At 40.5% G+C, this 17529-nt stretch overlaps 2 protein-coding genes across 9 annotated transcripts in view; both read left to right on the top strand.

Moving 5' to 3' along the window:
• Window positions 1-4298, top strand: part of LOC124870000 (cyclic AMP-responsive element-binding protein 3-like protein 3-A) — a 29517-nt gene extending 25219 nt beyond the window's left edge. For all 8 annotated transcript variants that reach the window (XM_047368348.1, XM_047368342.1, XM_047368346.1 and 5 more), the window contains 4 exons: window positions 759-827; window positions 3057-3141; window positions 3498-3591; window positions 3684-4298. In XM_047368348.1, the coding sequence (XP_047224304.1) occupies window positions 759-827; window positions 3057-3141; window positions 3498-3591; window positions 3684-3901 (466 nt within the window). In that variant the 3' untranslated portion in view covers window positions 3902-4298. The remainder of the gene's footprint in view (window positions 1-758; window positions 828-3056; window positions 3142-3497; window positions 3592-3683) is intronic.
• Window positions 4299-11621: 7323 nt separating this feature from the next.
• On the top strand, window positions 11622-17490 carry LOC124869578 (relaxin-3 receptor 1-like). Its single transcript, XM_047367515.1, has 3 exons — window positions 11622-12134; window positions 12263-12706; window positions 14298-17490. Exons 1-3 carry the CDS (start codon window positions 11934-11936, stop codon window positions 14910-14912), a joined length of 1260 nt encoding a protein of 419 aa, XP_047223471.1. The 5' UTR covers window positions 11622-11933; the 3' UTR covers window positions 14913-17490.
• Window positions 17491-17529: the final 39 nt, after the last annotated feature.

Here is a 17529-nt window from a genome sequence, read left to right as displayed (position 1 = left end):
GGCATGGAAAGCATGCCTGCCTCCCACATTGTTGGCACTTTCACCTTATCACGCCCCCCTCAAATGAAGTAGAGTGGCGAGTGGGAGAGCATGCAGCCATGTGCAGCAATGTCCCCACTTTGCTTTGTTTTATCACTGACTTTACGTTCAGGTTAACTATTCTAATCTGGCTGTTCTACAGATCTACTGTTGTGTACAAGTCTGCAAACTGATTTTTCCCAATATGGTAAAAATTAATTAGGGATTTTGTTATTTAAACACAAATAATAATTATTTTATTCTTATGAATCTGTGGATAGTTTGCACAATTCAGGCCTCATAAGACTTACAGAAACCTTAATTTTGAGTTCCTCATGCCTTTTGAAAGTTTGTGCAGGAGCTTTAGTGTTGTGCTATTAACATCTCATCCAGGCCCAAGCTCTGTTGGCTCTTATTAACAAAAGTTGCGTGATAGGCTGAGATTGTCTGTGCTTTTGATTCAGTTTTTGCTAGTAATTAAACCAGCCTCATGCAAACCATAACAACATGGTATCATTATCAGCTGTGGGTCATAACAGGGAAGGGGAAAAACACATGGAGGGCGCAGGGTTTGATTTGATGGACAGGATGAAGTAGATGATAACAGTCAGCAGGCGGATATCGGCGGAAGGGGGAAGCAAATCCTAACAAAGCATTGTTCGTTGCCCTACTTTTGTTTTTCATCTGCTGTAGATTTGCACTCTCATTCTTATGCAATGTTCCCTTGTCTGTTGCTGTAGGATAGCTGCGTGTAGTGCCCAAAACCTTGAGCTTCAGAGGAAGATCCAGAAGTTAGAAGATACTAACAAGTGAGTCATTACATAAACGTGCAAATGCTCCAACATATCATTGGATCATTGATTTATTTGTTTTGATTTCTATATTTAAAAAGTAAATGATTGCAAAATAATCTTTTGCTAAAATGCTTTTTTTGTTGGATCAGCAGGTTCAAATCTGAAAATTATTCAGTTCATTAAAACAGAGAAAGTGTCAAACTTTGGGCGACGTGGCTCACCACCCTGGGAGGCAAACGATCATTGGGCATCACAGGCCCTTGTAAACAAACAAAAAATGTAATAAAATAAATTTACACACAGGCCACTTTATTAGGTACACCTGGCCAATTCCTTTTTCACACAAATTGTAAATCACCCAATGACATGGCAGCAGCACTGTGAATCTGATGAAACGAGTTGCTGATGTACAAACTCAGTTCAAGAAAGAGAAAAAGAAAGGGGATTTAAGTGGCTTTGAACTTGCCATGGTCAGTGGTCCCAAATGGGCTGGTCTGAGTATTTTAGAAGCTGCTGGGAATTTTAGGCACAATCACCTCTCAGTATATCCAGGGAACAGCATTTGTGTGGGTGAAAATGTATTTTCCAAAGTTAAAGGTCAGAAGAGACGGGGCAGACTGGATGAAGATGATAGAAAGGTGACAGTAGTTTGAACAACCACTAATTACAGCTAAGACGTGAGGACAATGTCTGGCTGCCCAATATGTTGAAACGAAGACGATGGGCTACAAGAACAGAAGACCACACCGGGTTCCACTCCTTCAGCTAAGAACTGGACACTAAGGCTATAGATGACACAGGCCCACAGCAGTTGAGCAAAAACAGATTGGAAAGTGTTGCCTGGTCCAATTAGTCTCGATGTTAGCAACAGCATTAACACGGTAGGGTCAAAATTTGTTGCAAACAATGTGAAAATGTGGAACCATCCTGCCTTTAATCAATGGCCCAGGTTGGTTGTGGTGGTATAACGGTGTGGGCGATATTTTCTTTCCACAAACTGGGCTCCTTAGAACAAATGAGCATCATTAAAATACCAGAGCCAGGTCAGATAATGTTGCTGACCAAGTCCATCCCTCTCTGACCACATAGTCCCCATCTTCTTGTGGCTTCTTCCAGCAGTTGAAAGCACCATGGGTCAACTTATCTCTAACTGCTTTCTTCAATATGAAAACTAGTTTACTGTTAATTGCTCCAGTGGTCTCCACAGTCACCAGATCTCAATCTACTAGAGCACTTTTCGGATGTGGGGGAAACAGGCAATTCACATCATGGATGTGCAGCAAACGAACCTGCAGCAACTGTGTGATCATATCATGTAAATATGCATCAAAACCCCTGAGGGATGTTTCTGACACCTTGTTAAATCTAAGCCATGAATAATTAAGGCAATTCTAAAGGCCAAATGGAGTCTAATTTGCTACTAGGAAGGTGTACTTAAAGAAGTGCAGAGTGAGTTTATACTTTACATTCTACAGCCTAGCTCAGATCGATAAAAGTGCAAAAACATAGACTAGACCCTTGTAAACATTGCAAAAAACCAAGCAGACCCTCCTTGTTTATTTGATCTCGATTCTACTGCTAAAAAAGGACAACAAAAAAGGCTTCAAGGATGTGGATTTGTTGATTTCTGGTCTTATATCTTCTTTTTGTTTGCCAATTAATGTCAGTCTTGGTCTGCTTTTTATGACTAAACTGGTCATTTTTGTTGTTGCTTATGCCACCTCGTTGTGGATCATGTTAGTCAATGTTTTTGCTTGATCTATATTCATATTGCCTCAGGCTCTCCCTCTGGGGGTGCTGACAGTCCGGGTAAGAATATCTTCCATTGTGCCTCTCTGCATATAAAATGTTTGATACAGTTATATAATTTAACAGGGTTGTTTTAGCTTTACTTCTATTACCATCTGCAATCTAGTTGTATTGCTTGCCTTCTGACTCTGGTATAATTCTGCTGTGAATGGAACAAGAATCAAAGCTGGAAGAAGCCAAACACACACACACACACACACACACACACACACACACACCACACACACACACACACACATACAAACACACACGCATACAAACACACGCGCATGCAAACACACACGCACGCAAACGCACATCTTGCATGTAGTGTGCAGCTCGGCTTCTTTTTGCCTTAGCTGCCAAAGATCACAGATGTTGAGAAAGTGGTGCCTATATTTCATCTGTGGGCTCTTATGGGAAACTTTTGCTCTCCACCACTCTTTGTGTTCGCAGTGCTCTGCTGGAGCAGCTAAGCCAGCTACAGGCTCTCTTGCCTAATAGCTCCTGCAAAACAACAAACAGAGGAACCTGCATCCTGGTGAGATGTAACACCAAAATACCTTAATTTGCACCACTGAGGAGATTGTTCAGATGCACTGCATCCTTTGCAACAGCTTAGAGAAGATTGTAGACACACTGGAAACATGTTAGTGGCAAAAATGCATCATTAAAACATTTTCAGTTTCCTAATATGTTCCTGCTGTGTTTCCCCCGATGACCTAAAAAGAGCCTGTTTAAATGTTTGCACGTCACCTAGGCTCATGTTTTTGTTCAGGACTTTATGTAGGTCAAGCCTGATGAGTCCCTTTTTCATTTTGTCACTGTGCGTTTGCTCATTCCCTTTTCATTTGTTTTTTTTTTCCTCTTGGCCTTGCTGTCTGTATTCTTGTGCAGGTTTTGCTCTTCTCCTTCTCTATGCTCATTTCCTCAAACATTCAGCCAGACTCTTATAGCCAACGCAGCCATGCAGAATACACAGAGACAACAGGTCTGTTGAAACACACCCTCCCCTTTTTGTCCAGCAAGCACACTTTCAAAAACCACACACTCACTTATCTCCACCATGTCTCTACCTATCAGTGTTGTCGGGCTCCCTGCAGTTGACGGATGAAGCTGGAGATGTCCGGCCTCAACCTCTTCCACTTCCCTCCATCTCCTGGGGCTTTGGGGACCTGCGAAGCCTGAAGGAAAAGCTTTGGACCAGGACGGACCTCCCTACGGTGCACCTCCAGTCTCCTCACCAACAGGAACACAAGAAAGGAGATGATTGCGGATCTCGTTGGAGCAGAAACATGTAGCAACAGGAGAGTCGCCTTGCTTGCAAGTGCATCACTAGAGCAAGAACTTTAATCGCTTTTTTCAGCATCTGTATTTGACTGTTATGATTGGGTGGTGCTTCAGTGGACAAACAAGATGCTTCTAACCAGGACTCACTCGTTCAGTTATGGTCAGTGAGGAGCTCAGCCATGCCGATGTAATAAAACAAGAAAACTCCTCAAGTTCCTTGGTCTTGTTCATGATATGGGCAGGAGATTTGCATAATATGTAGATTCACTCCTTTATTTTATTATGCACTTTAAATACATATTGTTAAATATGTCAGGAATCACTTTAACTTCCCCTGTAATATTTCAGTGAAATGATGATAGAGCTCAGGAAATAGAGAGATTTCCAAAATAAACATTTGCTAACATATGCATTTTGTCTGAAATTCTTTGTTTCCTCTATGGAAGAAATGCATGAATTAAAAACAAACAACATTAGAATATAGTGGAAGGGATCTGGGTAAGTTAAAGTAAAAGGTGCTTTATCCAGATGTGGCTTATGCATTTTGTACTATGTGTCTTTATTACAATTAGACAGACTTGAGATAAACGTCAACACATTTGTGTCCCTGTTTCTGTGTGACAGTGTGTGACAGTGTGTGACAGTACATACAGTGCCTTGGGAACGTATTTATGCTGCTTTTTCATGTCGTGTCACATTAAAACCATAAACATCAATGAGTTTAGTTACATTTTAAGTGATAAACCAACACAAATGGTTCATTTAATGTGGAAAGAAAATAATACATCTTTTTAAATAAAAACAGGGGAAGTGTGGTCTGCATTTATATTGGGCCTCCAGTGTCTTGATTCCAGCCCTTCAGCTCTACCTTGACTGTGCTGACTACTCATTGCCTTCACCTGCACTGGGCTGCTCCTATTTATACAGCTGCTCGTCACCAGCTCAGTGCGAGATCGTCTGTTGCCTCAATCACAGCTTTCAAGACTTGATTCATGTTCCAAGAGAGTTTTTCTGGTTTTCTGATCCTGCCTGTTTTTGACCACAGATTTTTGCCAAGTCCTTCTGCTGTTTGGAAGAGTTGTGACCTCCCGTTGCTGAAACCTGCCTGTCTCCGACTCTGTCTTCGGATTACTGGACTACCTTTGCCTGAAACCCTCCAGTGCTTTACCCCGGATTGTCTCACGACTCTGCATCTGGTTGGTGGAAGTTGTCCCTGTCCCCTGTTTGTTCCCGGAACCCCGAAGATCTCCCGTTGTCCACTCTCCCTTCCTCCCCGGCTGAATTCCTGTCCTCCCAGTCTGACCACTTCCTGTGGAACCCCATCAACCCAATTATTTTAATAATAAATCTTTTGGTGAACCTTTCTCTTGTCTGGCTGCGTTTTGGGTTCTGCCGGATTTGCTTCATCGTTACATCCAGAGTCAATCCTTTGTAGAGTAAAAAACATTGTAAATTACAGATGCAAGTCTTTTTGGAGTTTGTCTCTACCACCTCCGCACATTTAGACATATTTTTGCCTGTTAGATTTAGCTCTGGATGTTGACTGAGCCATTCAAGCTAATGAAAACGCTTCCATCTAACAGTCCCTTGTAGCTCTGGTTTACTTTTTAGAGTTGTGTCCTGCCGGAAGGTGGACCTCCCAGGCTCAACCCATTTTGCAGCCTCTAGCTGGTCTTCTTTCAGCATTGCCCTGTTTCTAGCCCTATCCATCTTTTAATCGGGACTGACCAACTTCCCTGTCCCAGCTACAAAAAAGTATCCCCACAGCATGATGCTGTCACCACAATGTTTCATTGTGGATATAGTGTTTCTTCAGGGTGATGTGCACTTAGTTTATTGTTTGGCTAGATGCAAACGCTGTGTTTTAATTCTGGTCCTATCTGACCCCAGCACCCTCTTCCACATGTTTCCCTTGTCCCCTACATGGCTTGTGGAAATGGAACTTTTGATGAGCTTCTTCTTGCCTCTTCTATAAAGGTCAATTAATTCTTCTACCTGAGCAGTGGACCTCTGCAGCTCCTCCTTAGTTCTATGATTACTGATGACCTCATTACCCTTCACCTGGCCTTCCATTTTAGGTGGCTGTCCAAGTCTTGGTAGGTTTGCAGTTGTGCCATACTCTTTGTTTTCAGATAATAGATTGAATAGTGCTTTGTGAGATATTCAAACCGTGGGAAATCGTTTTATAAGCTAACCCTGGCTTTGAACTTCCACCCAAAACTTTCTCCCTGACCTGTCTGCTGTGTTCCTTGGTTCCTGATGTTTTCCAACAAACCTCTGAAGCCTTTATATAACAGTTGGACTCCTGATGACAGTGCAGAAACATTAACATGTAAAACCCACTCTATACTCGCTCCACTGACTCCCCATCACTGCAAGAACTGAACCGTCCTCACTTCAGTGCATCCATAAAAATACCATCCCTACCTATGACCTCAACATTTTTTCGTACGTTCCACACACTCAAACCGACTCCTTCTCTCCAGGACGAAACTACACACCACTTGGCAAATGCTCTTCCAGACACTCCAAGGCGTCACAATCTATAAGGGGGTTTAAAAAGTGATATTAAAACATTTCATTCAAACAGAAATATAATGTATTTAAATTAAATTAAGCTGCAAATTTATGTATTTCTAATTTCATGCAACTCGTTCTATTGATCTGTAGTGCTTTGAGATTTTCTCATCATAAATAAAATTTGTTATTCTTATTATTGGTATTATTCAGCAATTTGCTAAGTTCTGAAGGCAATTGCTTGCAAATGATTTTATTTAGTTGCATCAGAGTGGGGTGGGGGTGTGCATTTTCCAAATGAAAATGCACAGCTCACTTTCCGAGTTTTATTTTGTAAAAATCTTTCAAATAATTTTCCGTCCACTGCATAATTATGCACTCCTTCCCCTTCATAATTATGCACTCCTTCCCCTTCATAATTATGCACTACTTGGGGTTGTCAGATTACATAAATCCTACCAAAAATACATAGGATTACATTACAGTTTGAGGAGTTGCTTCACTGCTTATGCCAAGATTCAGCCAGAGAAAGACAGGAAAGATAGCATATGGTTGCAGCCTCTGTGTTTGACAACAATTAGAAAGGAGACAGTATGAAGACTGTGAAGATGCATCTAGAGACTGTTTTTGTTTCTGAACTTGCATCCAAAGGACTTGCAGCATGTTAGAGCACCAAACGCCATCAGTATCAGCTGTCAGCGAAACATCAGCTATTCCAGTTATTATCTCGAGTGGGCTCTCTGTGTTCATGTGCCTGCTACACAAAAAGGATCAGATTGAGGAGATTTTTTGCAGCATCTGCTCATAGCTGTGAATAGTTTAACTTCAGCTCCCACATGATCCCTCTTGAATATGGTTTGTGTTGATATTTTCAATGAATACTGGATAAAAATGTTTAGAAAAATGCTGCACCAAGTGTGATGTCTGATTAGAGTTTTAGATAGAGTGCAAAGTCAAACACATTGTATACACGTTTCTACACAGCTAATTATAATAAGTGATGTTAAAGAAAATCATCTCTTTTTTCATAACTAGGCTTTGTTGTGCTTAGAGCATGTAGGACCGCAGTAAGTGTGCCTGTTGTCATGAAACAGTCCTGTATGAGAGCTGCGGCTCAAGACAAGAGCTGCCAGGCTGCACTTAACCATTTAGGAAAAGAGAGATTTGAGCAAATGTGAAACAAGTCCACTCAATCCTGGAGTCTGAAGTCAATTGTTGATCACACAGCTTTAAACAATGTGTTACTGTGAATCATTAGAGAGTTCTGAACCTATGGGTAGAAATTCAATCAGAATCCCATTGTATCAGTTTTGAGCTGAGGCGCTGCTACATGAGGACAAAAAAAGAGGTCACAGGTGGGGAAAGATAATTCCTGGTATTCAATTGGCAAAGCTTGACCATCTTGAGGGGATTTGAGCCTTTGAGTAAATTAATTTCCCAATATGAGCTTCTGGTGGAGGATGTCTGGTATGATGGTGTTGAAAGCCGAGCTGAAGTCTACAAACAGAATCCCGGCGTACGTCCCTGGACGGTCGAGGTGTTGCAGAATGAAGTGTAGACCTGAGTTAACAGCATCATCTGCCGACCTGTTTGCTCGGTAAGCAAACTGCAGGGGGTCCCACAGTGCCACCAGAAACCATTCCTCTGTTGTTTTATGGTTATTTCTTTAATGTAAACTATTTGGTTAGAGGTGATCCAAGCATAAGCAACTTATGCTGTTGCTTTTTTAGGTTTTAAAGCAATGGACAAATGGCCTAGTTTAAATTATACAGATGAAAACCTTCACAGTTTCATGGTTATCTTAACATTCATGATTTAATCACAATCTTGTGCTCGTGCCTGCTCTGAATTCACTTTTCATGCACAATGTAACTGCAAATAAATCTCGACTCTGTATTAAAACTCTGCCCACCAAACAAGACTAAACCAGACGTCACAGGCTTGTTTATACAGATTACAGGTGCACCTCAGTAAATCAAGATATCATCAAAAAGTTAAGATCAAAGGTCAGTCATTTTCTACCACTTATTCCATAGTGGGTCGTGGGGAAGCTGGTGCCTATCTCCACCAGTCTATGGGCGAGAGGCAGGGTACACCCTGGACAGGTCTCCAGTCCATCGCAGGGCCACACACAAACAACCATGCACACACTCATTCATAAACCTAAGGGCAATTTAGAGTTACCAATTAACCTAACAGGCATGTCTTTGGACTGTGGGAGGAAGCCGGAGTACCTGGTGAGAACCCACGCATGCACGGGGAGAACATGCAAACTCCATGCAGAAAGACCCCCGGTCGGGAATCAAACCCAGGACCTTCTTGCTGCAAGGCAGCAGTGCTACCAACTGCGCCACCGTGCAGCCCAAGTTCAAAGGTGAAACTTATATTTTATGTAGATTTTTTACACACTTATATGTTGTGTGATAAAAAAAATTACAGTGTTTATTTCTGTCAATTTTGAGGGTTATGTCTTACAGTCAGATTCATGACTTTTCTTCACAATCCTCCCAAGACTGCAATTTTGTTGCATGTGCGCCTCTTTCTACCACACTTTTTCCTTCCACTCAACTTTCCTTTTTTATGTTTAAATAAAGCACTCTGTGAACAGCCAGCTTCTTTAGTGATGACCTTTTGTTTCACTGACTATCTGCTGACTCTCATGTCATCTGTCTGTGCCATGAAAGTTAAGGTCATAACATAACATTTTTGTTTTATAAATCCCTTTTTTATTGGTTCTCTGTAATCCTCAAATTTTCTGGGAAACAGAATTTGGGATTTTCATTAGCTCTTAGTCAGTGTCATCACATTTAACAGAAAAAGATTTTGAATATATCTGTCTATCTGTAATAAATCTATATATAAATTTTACTTTGGAGTTGAATTACTGAAATTATTTAAAATTTCAATAATATTAAAACTGATTTAAATTTACTTTTATCTCTCTGCTTTTTATTTAATATATAATCTGATGTTTTTTGATAAGGTCAAATTAGCTGCTAGCAAAATGTTAAATCCTGAAACTGGCTTAACAAGCAAACAATAAATCTTGGACTATTTAAACAAGATATTAGTGGTGCTGTGGTGGCAGGTGGGTAGGTGCTAGGAGAGGACCCCTGAATCAAATTCCACTTAATGCCTTTTGTAATCTTGTGCCGGCTCTGTATTTAGAAAACTTTCAGAAAACAATCTTCAGAAAATAGTCATACAGACTATACAAATCAAAGCTTAAGAACTTCTAGAGGTTGTTTGGAGAGTTTCTTAAAACAATTTCTGTCAAAAGTTCTATTTTTCTTATGAAGTCAGAGGTAGAAAATTGGTGTTTGCCAGTAGAAAACAAAATTGAATTGAAATTATATTTTTTGTTTTCTCCTTAGCTTTTTAAAAGTGTGTCCACATTGTTCAGGTTATTCTGAAGTGATGACGCATATGTATTCAAAAACCAATTAAATGATTTCAAGAAGGTTTTACTTCTTCAGTTTTATTTTTTATCATAAGTGTTTCTCAGAATCAGAATCAGAATCAGCTTTATTGCCAAGTTTGTACATACAAACAAGGAATTTGACTCCGGTACATTTGCTCTTTGGTTTTGTTTTTGTATTACAGAATATACATATTTACAATGTACAATATACACATATATAATAAAAAGGTGCATTTGCAACATCTGTATGCTGTTGTTTTGTACTCTATTAAATGTTCAACAGAGAAACAGCCTGGGGGATGTCCCAAACAAGAGCACTGAAGAACTAACTGGCTGTTATGGTCTTTACAAGGCAGTCGATTTCAGTGCCTGTTCTGCACAAAGGAAGGCAAAAATCTGTCTAAACAACAGCCCGTGAGTCTGACAGAACCGCCGCTTCCCTGTGACAGAAGAGCTGTAGCTCAACTCAGAGCACCCACAAGCACAAACAGACACAGTTTATCTTGCTTTTTATTTTCCCTCATTTAGAGCAGCGACATAATGAGGTGAGAGAGAGGCATTCAGTTTGAAATTCGTCCCCATCTCTACTACTTAATTGCCTGTAAGAGTCTGATGAAAATGAAAGCTGACACCTTTAAGCACCTCGAAGAGCTTCTGCAGAATGTAAATGAACTGCACCGGAGGAGGAGATGCCACCAGACTCCTCGAATGTTTCTTGAATTTTTACTATAAATATGTCCAATGAGTTTAGGAGGAGAGGATCACTTATTTTTACATCAGTGGAAGCTTATTGGTTTGGAAACCTGTAATGTGTGAGATTGGTGTGATTAGACTGACTGATTGTGAGATAATGACTGAATTTAATTGTTAGATACATCTTATGTCTCTTTTGATCAGAGAAGCAGCCAGGAGGCACATGGTACCTCTGGAGGAGCTGCACAGATCTACAGTTTAGATGGGAAAATCTGTTGACAGGTTAATTGTGCACTCCACAAATCTTGCCATTATGAAAAAGAGGAAAAAGGAGAGTAACTGTTGAAAAACAAAGTCTAAACATGTTTGCCACACGCCTGAAGGTGATCCAGCAAATACGGAGAAGAAGATCTCTGGGTCGGGCGGGATCAAAATAGAACTTTATCGCCTATGTGTGAAACATGGTGATGGCACCGTCATGGTGTGGGATGCTTTTCTTCAGCAGGGACAGGGAAGCTGGTCAGAATTGATGAGAAGATCCAATCCGGGAAGAACACATGACGGGAGGTCGACGACCCAGGTCCATCACTTTAAATCTCAAGAAAATACATTGAACTCTGTGGTTGTAGTATGACGAAATGTGCAAAAAAATTCAAGGAATCTGCATACTTCTGTGAGGTGCTGTATGTACGCCGCTGTCTCACAATAACCATCACACATACAGTGAAATCTGTCCGAATTTAGTTTAAACTGACATGGTGTTATTAAAGAAAGCCGCTTGGCACTGAGGTGTATCTTTGAAATGAGATGTGTGAAACCATGTGGTCAGTTTCCTTCTGCTTCACAACTTTCACTGTCACATGAAATCTAAATGAAAAACACAGAAGACTGTAGTGAAAAAGTAACCGCTGGCCATGAATAGCTGATATAAGAACACATGGCGTGTTTTTTATAAATATAACACCGAACAATATGACACTGGGATGATAAAGTTCTTCCTGCCTGTGGCTCTTGTGGTGATAATAATAAACAGCGATGAATGAACTGTGCGCACCCACAGTGCGCCGTCCAGCGGCGGAATGAGAGCCCATCGAGTATAAAAGCATCCAGCCCAGCTTTGCTCTCACATTCTCAGGACGGAGAGGCTAACGCGTCGTGTCAGAATAGACTGATGATTTTAACATTTACCGTTTATTTAATAAAATATATACATTAAGTTTTCATTTGAAGCACCGATAAAATGTGAAGGGAGAGGCGGTGCGCAGTTTTTGAACACCAAACGCAGGCGGAGGAAGATGAGGATTTTTGTCTCCACACCTGTGCGTCCTACGCACGGAGGTTAGCCTGGCACAGAGGAATCCTGGGGACCTTTCTCTACAAAAGAAAGTGAGCCGATATTTCTCCGCACAAGCATGCAGAGCAACAGCAGCTCCCCCGGACCCCCCACCGGGCTGAGTGCGTGTGGAGGGCAGGAGGAGGAAATATCCGAGCTCGTCAGCCCTACAGGAGCAGGCTCCAACCTTCCAGTTTTTAACCTTTCACTCAACTGCTGGCTGCACATCCTCTCCAAGGAGTTCTCCCTGGATCCGCACGGAGACAGCGCCAACCTGCCTGTAGGTTCACACCTTCATTTGTCAGTCAAGGTGGAATAAAAGGCATTAATTGTGCACAAATCATTTGCAGGAATAAAAGTTTTTTTGGGTGTAGTTTACAAGCTGAATTGATATTTCATGTTTGACAGGTGCGTGTCCTCATTGCCCTGGTCTACCTGGTGGTGTGTGTCCTGGGGCTGGTGGGGAACCTCTTGGCTCTCTTCCTTCTCCACTCCCGCCACCGGGGCCACCACCACTCCGCCATCGACTGCTTCGTGATGAGCCTGACCATCACAGACCTTCAGTTCGTCCTGACATTGCCCTTCTGGGCCGTGGACACGGTGCTGGACTTCCGCTGGCCCTTCGGCCGGGTCATGTGTAAGATTGTGAGCTCGGTCACCACTATGAACATGTATGCCAGTGTTTTCTTTCTCACGGCGATGAGTGTGACCCGGTACCACTCCCTGGTTACCTCCCTGAAGATGAGCAGCCCCAGAATCGCCATGGCCCGGGCCAAGTGGGTCAGTTTGGCCATTTGGGTGGTGTCCTTAGTGGCCACGCTCCCCCACGCTTTTTACTCCACCACTGTTCAGGTTTGTGCAATTGCAACTCAAATAGGGATACACAGATCTGATATTTTGTGGCCAATTTCTGCTATCGATTTTTGGCAGATTCCGAGTTTTCTTTAAGAAACATGAAACCTGCAGGTGCAAATGTACAGCAAATGGCTAAAGGCGCTGAAAACACATAACTGATGCAAACTCCAAAACACAAAAAATAAATAAAACAGAAAGATGCTGCAAATGGTGCTCCTGGCCAATAGGGGGAGTTTGTATCATTTATGTGTTTGCAGTGTGTAGCTAAGGAACTCTTTTTTTTTTTTTTTTTTTTGCACACCTGTAGAAGGGCACCATTTGGAGTATACTGTATTAACAATTTTGTCTACAAGATCCATTCAAAACCAGTTGTCTCCAGGGCCATACTTTAGAAAGGGCTTGCATGGGCAGTGTCTAGGGTCCCAAAATATATTTATTTATTTTGTTATTACTATATTCATCAGGCCTACAAACCATAAAGCTGATGCATTATTTGAATCTATTTTAGATACTTTTAATTAAGTTTAAATTATTTGTTTGATTGTCATGAATATTTTTTCTTTGATTTCAAATAACTATCAAAAACAGTTCAGTCAACTATGAAATCCCAACCAAAATAACAAACAATAATATCAATAGCATAATAACAGAGAGGTTGACACAAGAGAGGTTTAATAGAAAAAACGTAATGTTGGGAGAACAAATTGTTATTCTCTAAATAATTTAAGATTAATAATTTAAGGCACCCTTTTTAAATTGAAAAGCTATTTTGTACATGTAGAGGTTATCAACAGTGTTTATGGTTTTGGGGAATAAATCCTACTTAAGAGAAAAAAGCCCTGATTTACCGTCAGGTGTTAGATTTTTAAATCCTTAAACAACATTTTCTATTATGGACAATTATCGGTAATTTATACTGGATCCAGAGGAGACATCACAATGTGTGTATGATAGAGAGCTGTCTGTGTTACACCCTGCAGTTAAATTAAAAACAAAGACAAAATGATTGCAGAGCTGTCATTTTAAAATGTCTTTAGTATCTTACAATAGTGGTTAGCGTGGTTAGTATTTCTAACGAGGAAACAAATAACTGTATATTTCCTGTATTTTCAGTAGGCCTTTACCTTGTCTTTGATATTTCCAAATAACTGCCAACATTTCCTAATCCAGTATGTTCTCTGACAATCAGAATTGGACTCTTCAAATTATAATCAGAGTAACTTTGCAGATATACATTCAGTTTCCTTTTATCAGCAGAAGTCTTACTCCCTGATGCGGCAGCCTGAAGGAGCAGCCAGCCTGCTTCAGTAAACATTACAGTTTCCATTCTAGAAGCTTCTGCTTCCTCTGACTTATTTTCTAAATACTCCTCTGACACTCAAAACAGCGAAGTTTGAGACTTCTCTCAAGAAGAACTTCCACACTTTATACACCAATATTCCCAATTGGTGTATAAACAAATTGGGAATATTAGTCAATCCCAAATCAAACTTTTAGTCACCTGTGGATTTCTCAGTGCATTCCTAGATTTTACCTTTAGTCCTGATTTACCTTCTATTTTGGTGAGCTTGTTCTGTTTTATTTTCAGGTGTCTGCAGATGATGAGCTCTGCTTAGTTCGGTTTTCCGACTCCGACTCAGGTCACTTGGATCCCCAGGTCTTGCTTGGGCTTTACCAAACACAGAAGGTCCTTCTGGGATTTGTGGTCCCCCTGATTATCATTTCTGTGTGCTACCTGCTCCTACTGAGGTTCATCCTGAGCCGGCGCATTGTGGGCAGTACGGTTGGCAGGGTTAGCGGCACTGAGAAGTCAGAGCACGAGAGAGGACGCCATCGCAACCGCTCCAAAGTTACTCGATCCGTCACTATCGTAGTCCTGTCCTTTTTCATCTGCTGGCTGCCAAACCAGGCTCTGACCCTGTGGGGGGTGCTCATCAAGTTTGACTTGGTGCCTTTCAGTAAAGCCTTCTACAATGCCCAGGCCTACGCCTTTCCGCTGACTGTGTGTCTCGCCCATGCCAATAGCTGTCTCAACCCAGTTCTCTACTGCCTGATCCGAAGAGAGTACAGGGTCGGACTGAAGGAGCTCCTTCTGAGAGTTTCTCACAATGCCCGGAACATTCTTTCTCTGGCTCTGAGAGGAAGAAGAGTGGAGGAAGCACCTCCCAGCACAGTTGTGATACACAAGGATATCAATATGTGATTTATTATGTAGCTATGACTTTTTTTTATTATAAGGAATATATTTGAACAACAATCAACACCTAATATGTTAATTACCTTTAGAGGCTGACAAAGTGTATTTTGTTAACATTGGAGACAACCAGGCCAATCGTTTTTCCCTGTTCTCATCTCATCCTTTGGCTTGTTTGTTGGTGCTTGACATTTTAAAAAGGTCTCATGGCAGTTCCTGAAACATTAACTAGTTTAATGTTTAAGTTAAGTTCAACTAAAAAGTAGGCAATGCCAGTGAAAAACAATCTAGCCTCAATTATGTGAGAGATCTGCAGTTAATATTTATTTAAGGCTAACTGGGATCACCAAAAGAAATGCCATTACCAATATTTCCACAGCGTTTGTTTTTTTTTTTTACAAGACGATGACTGATAAATTATGCTTGCATGCAAACATCAAAGCAGCATGTTGCTGATACACAAACTGGCAGACGTTTGAATAAACGGCTAAACATTGTAGTTGTCACCAGTATGTTTGAAGCAGCCATATTGGATTTTCAGACTAATGGCAATGTTTCTCCAACTTTCTGAGTTAGAAATGCAGGGAGAGTTGGAGTTAACACTTGTCCTTAAAGGACAATTGAAGGATTGAAGGTATTCAGTGATGGGCTTGGACCTTGGCTAAAATCTTTGAAGTGCAGGCTTTGCATAGTGAGTTATGAAGGTAACTTTACTGAAATCATCTCTGATCATTCAGATTTACTGTCAAGGACAGAATTGAAAGAAAATCTAACAAGCGTTTCTAAGGGAGACGACTAGCTAATAGTTGGTTTTTTTTTTAAATCATCGGGCTGCTTTACCTCTCCGAATGTTTTTATTTTTCTGTTATTCCCCACTGTGGATGTCCTAATCCAGATTTAGTCCAGTGCATCATCAAAAATAATGCCATACAAATGTTTTGAAAGTAAATAGCATTAAACCAAAAATAGACAACTCAAGATAATATTTAATCAGTATAACATGGTCTGATTTAGCACTGTGATTGTATCCCACTCACATTAGATATACTTCTTTTTAAAGTGACATATTTTTTACCAACTAGGGTTTCTGCTGGACAGCGACAACACGCTGTTAGCTAGGTTAGCTACTGTAACGATCTGATATTGTAGTAAGTCCCTTTCTTCACCTAAGACACACAGCCCTATCAATTTTCTCTAAAGTTACATTTGAAATGCTGAATCTCCAATAAGCTCACCTTTTGCTCCGACGGAACAATTTGCTGAAATGTTAGGCTAACGTTAACAAGTTTACTCTCTGTTTTGATATGGCTAGTCAATAAATTACTGGTGACATACATCAGTGCAGTTGCAGTTAATTATGTGTGAAAAAAAACTTAGAAAGTGGTAATGTTTCATTTTGAACATCATAAAATTAATTGTGTTGCATTTCAGTTGCTTTCTACACAGCTCTCACAACTGCTGGGGACATCTGAGCACAGTGTGCAGAGATGATCACATGACACAAACAGACTGGAAACTGCAGCAGCCAATGCTGTCTCTCTTTCACTTTGATTGTAAGAGTGAACAAGAGAATAAATTCAACTGAATAAATTGCACAGCCACTAATATCTTTGCAAGCCATGCACACAAAAACAACTTAATCATAGGAGTGCAGGTTGATCTATGGCCCTTTATATGGTAGATCAATCACAAAGCTGCCCAACTTTCCTGGAATACAGTTTAGCTATAAAACTAACTGAGGTGACAGGTGAACAGTTATCGCTGAAGTTGGTTTATAACACAAAAAAATTAAAAGAGCAAACCCACAGTTTGCATTTATGAAGAATACTAAATACCAACCATTTAATCACACTCAGATGAATGAGCAGCTAATAATGTAATGATTTAGAAACTATCTGGTTTCGATCAGTGTTAACCCCCTTCTGAATATCACACTATATACATAAAGTAATTGTTTCACAAAATGCCATAAGACTGGCACTCAAGAATGGAATATGTCTCTGTTCCATCATAATCTAAATGTCTAACAAAAAACGATATTACTCCTGTAAGCTCAGCTGAGTCACATTTCTTTGGTGCATTGTCAGCACTTACTCTTGCTTATTTCAGTCCACAGTTTCAGTTTTTAAGTAGACTCGGGTCTTCCTGTTGCTTTGAAATCTGTGCAGTTGTTTGTTAGATTTAGTGTTCACTTTTGTAAAAAAAAAAAAAAAAAATGTAAAAAACAAAAAAGTCATAAAACTCTGCTAAAACACACAAATCAGGATGATCAACAGAAATGATCCTCACTGATCCAACTGTTTAGCCTGAAGTTACACAGACAACTAATTTCCTTTTCTCTTCTGATGTAGTCAAGCAAAATATAATGTGACAATGGATTTGTATGACTCCATTGCAAGCCTGTAGGATTGCTGTTAAACAGTTGTGCAGTGAAGGATAACTCCTGGACGGTTGGCATTCTGTGTCTAAAACAAGGGTAAAACTGTCATTCATACTGTCATTGTCAGCTTTGTTGTGTCGATGTAAATTGTTTTGTGAGTTCATGTATGTCCTGTGAGATTAAATAAAACGAAAGGACAAAAGAGTTCACTGACTTTTCGGGAAAGTTAATCTCTTCTGCAGCCAC

The sequence above is a fragment of the Girardinichthys multiradiatus genome, chromosome 6 (genome assembly GCF_021462225.1).
Source record: "Girardinichthys multiradiatus isolate DD_20200921_A chromosome 6, DD_fGirMul_XY1, whole genome shotgun sequence".
Classification (NCBI taxonomy): domain Eukaryota; kingdom Metazoa; phylum Chordata; class Actinopteri; order Cyprinodontiformes; family Goodeidae; genus Girardinichthys; species Girardinichthys multiradiatus.
Note: the sequence above shows the minus strand (reverse complement) of the source record. Positions and strands in the feature narration are given on the sequence as shown.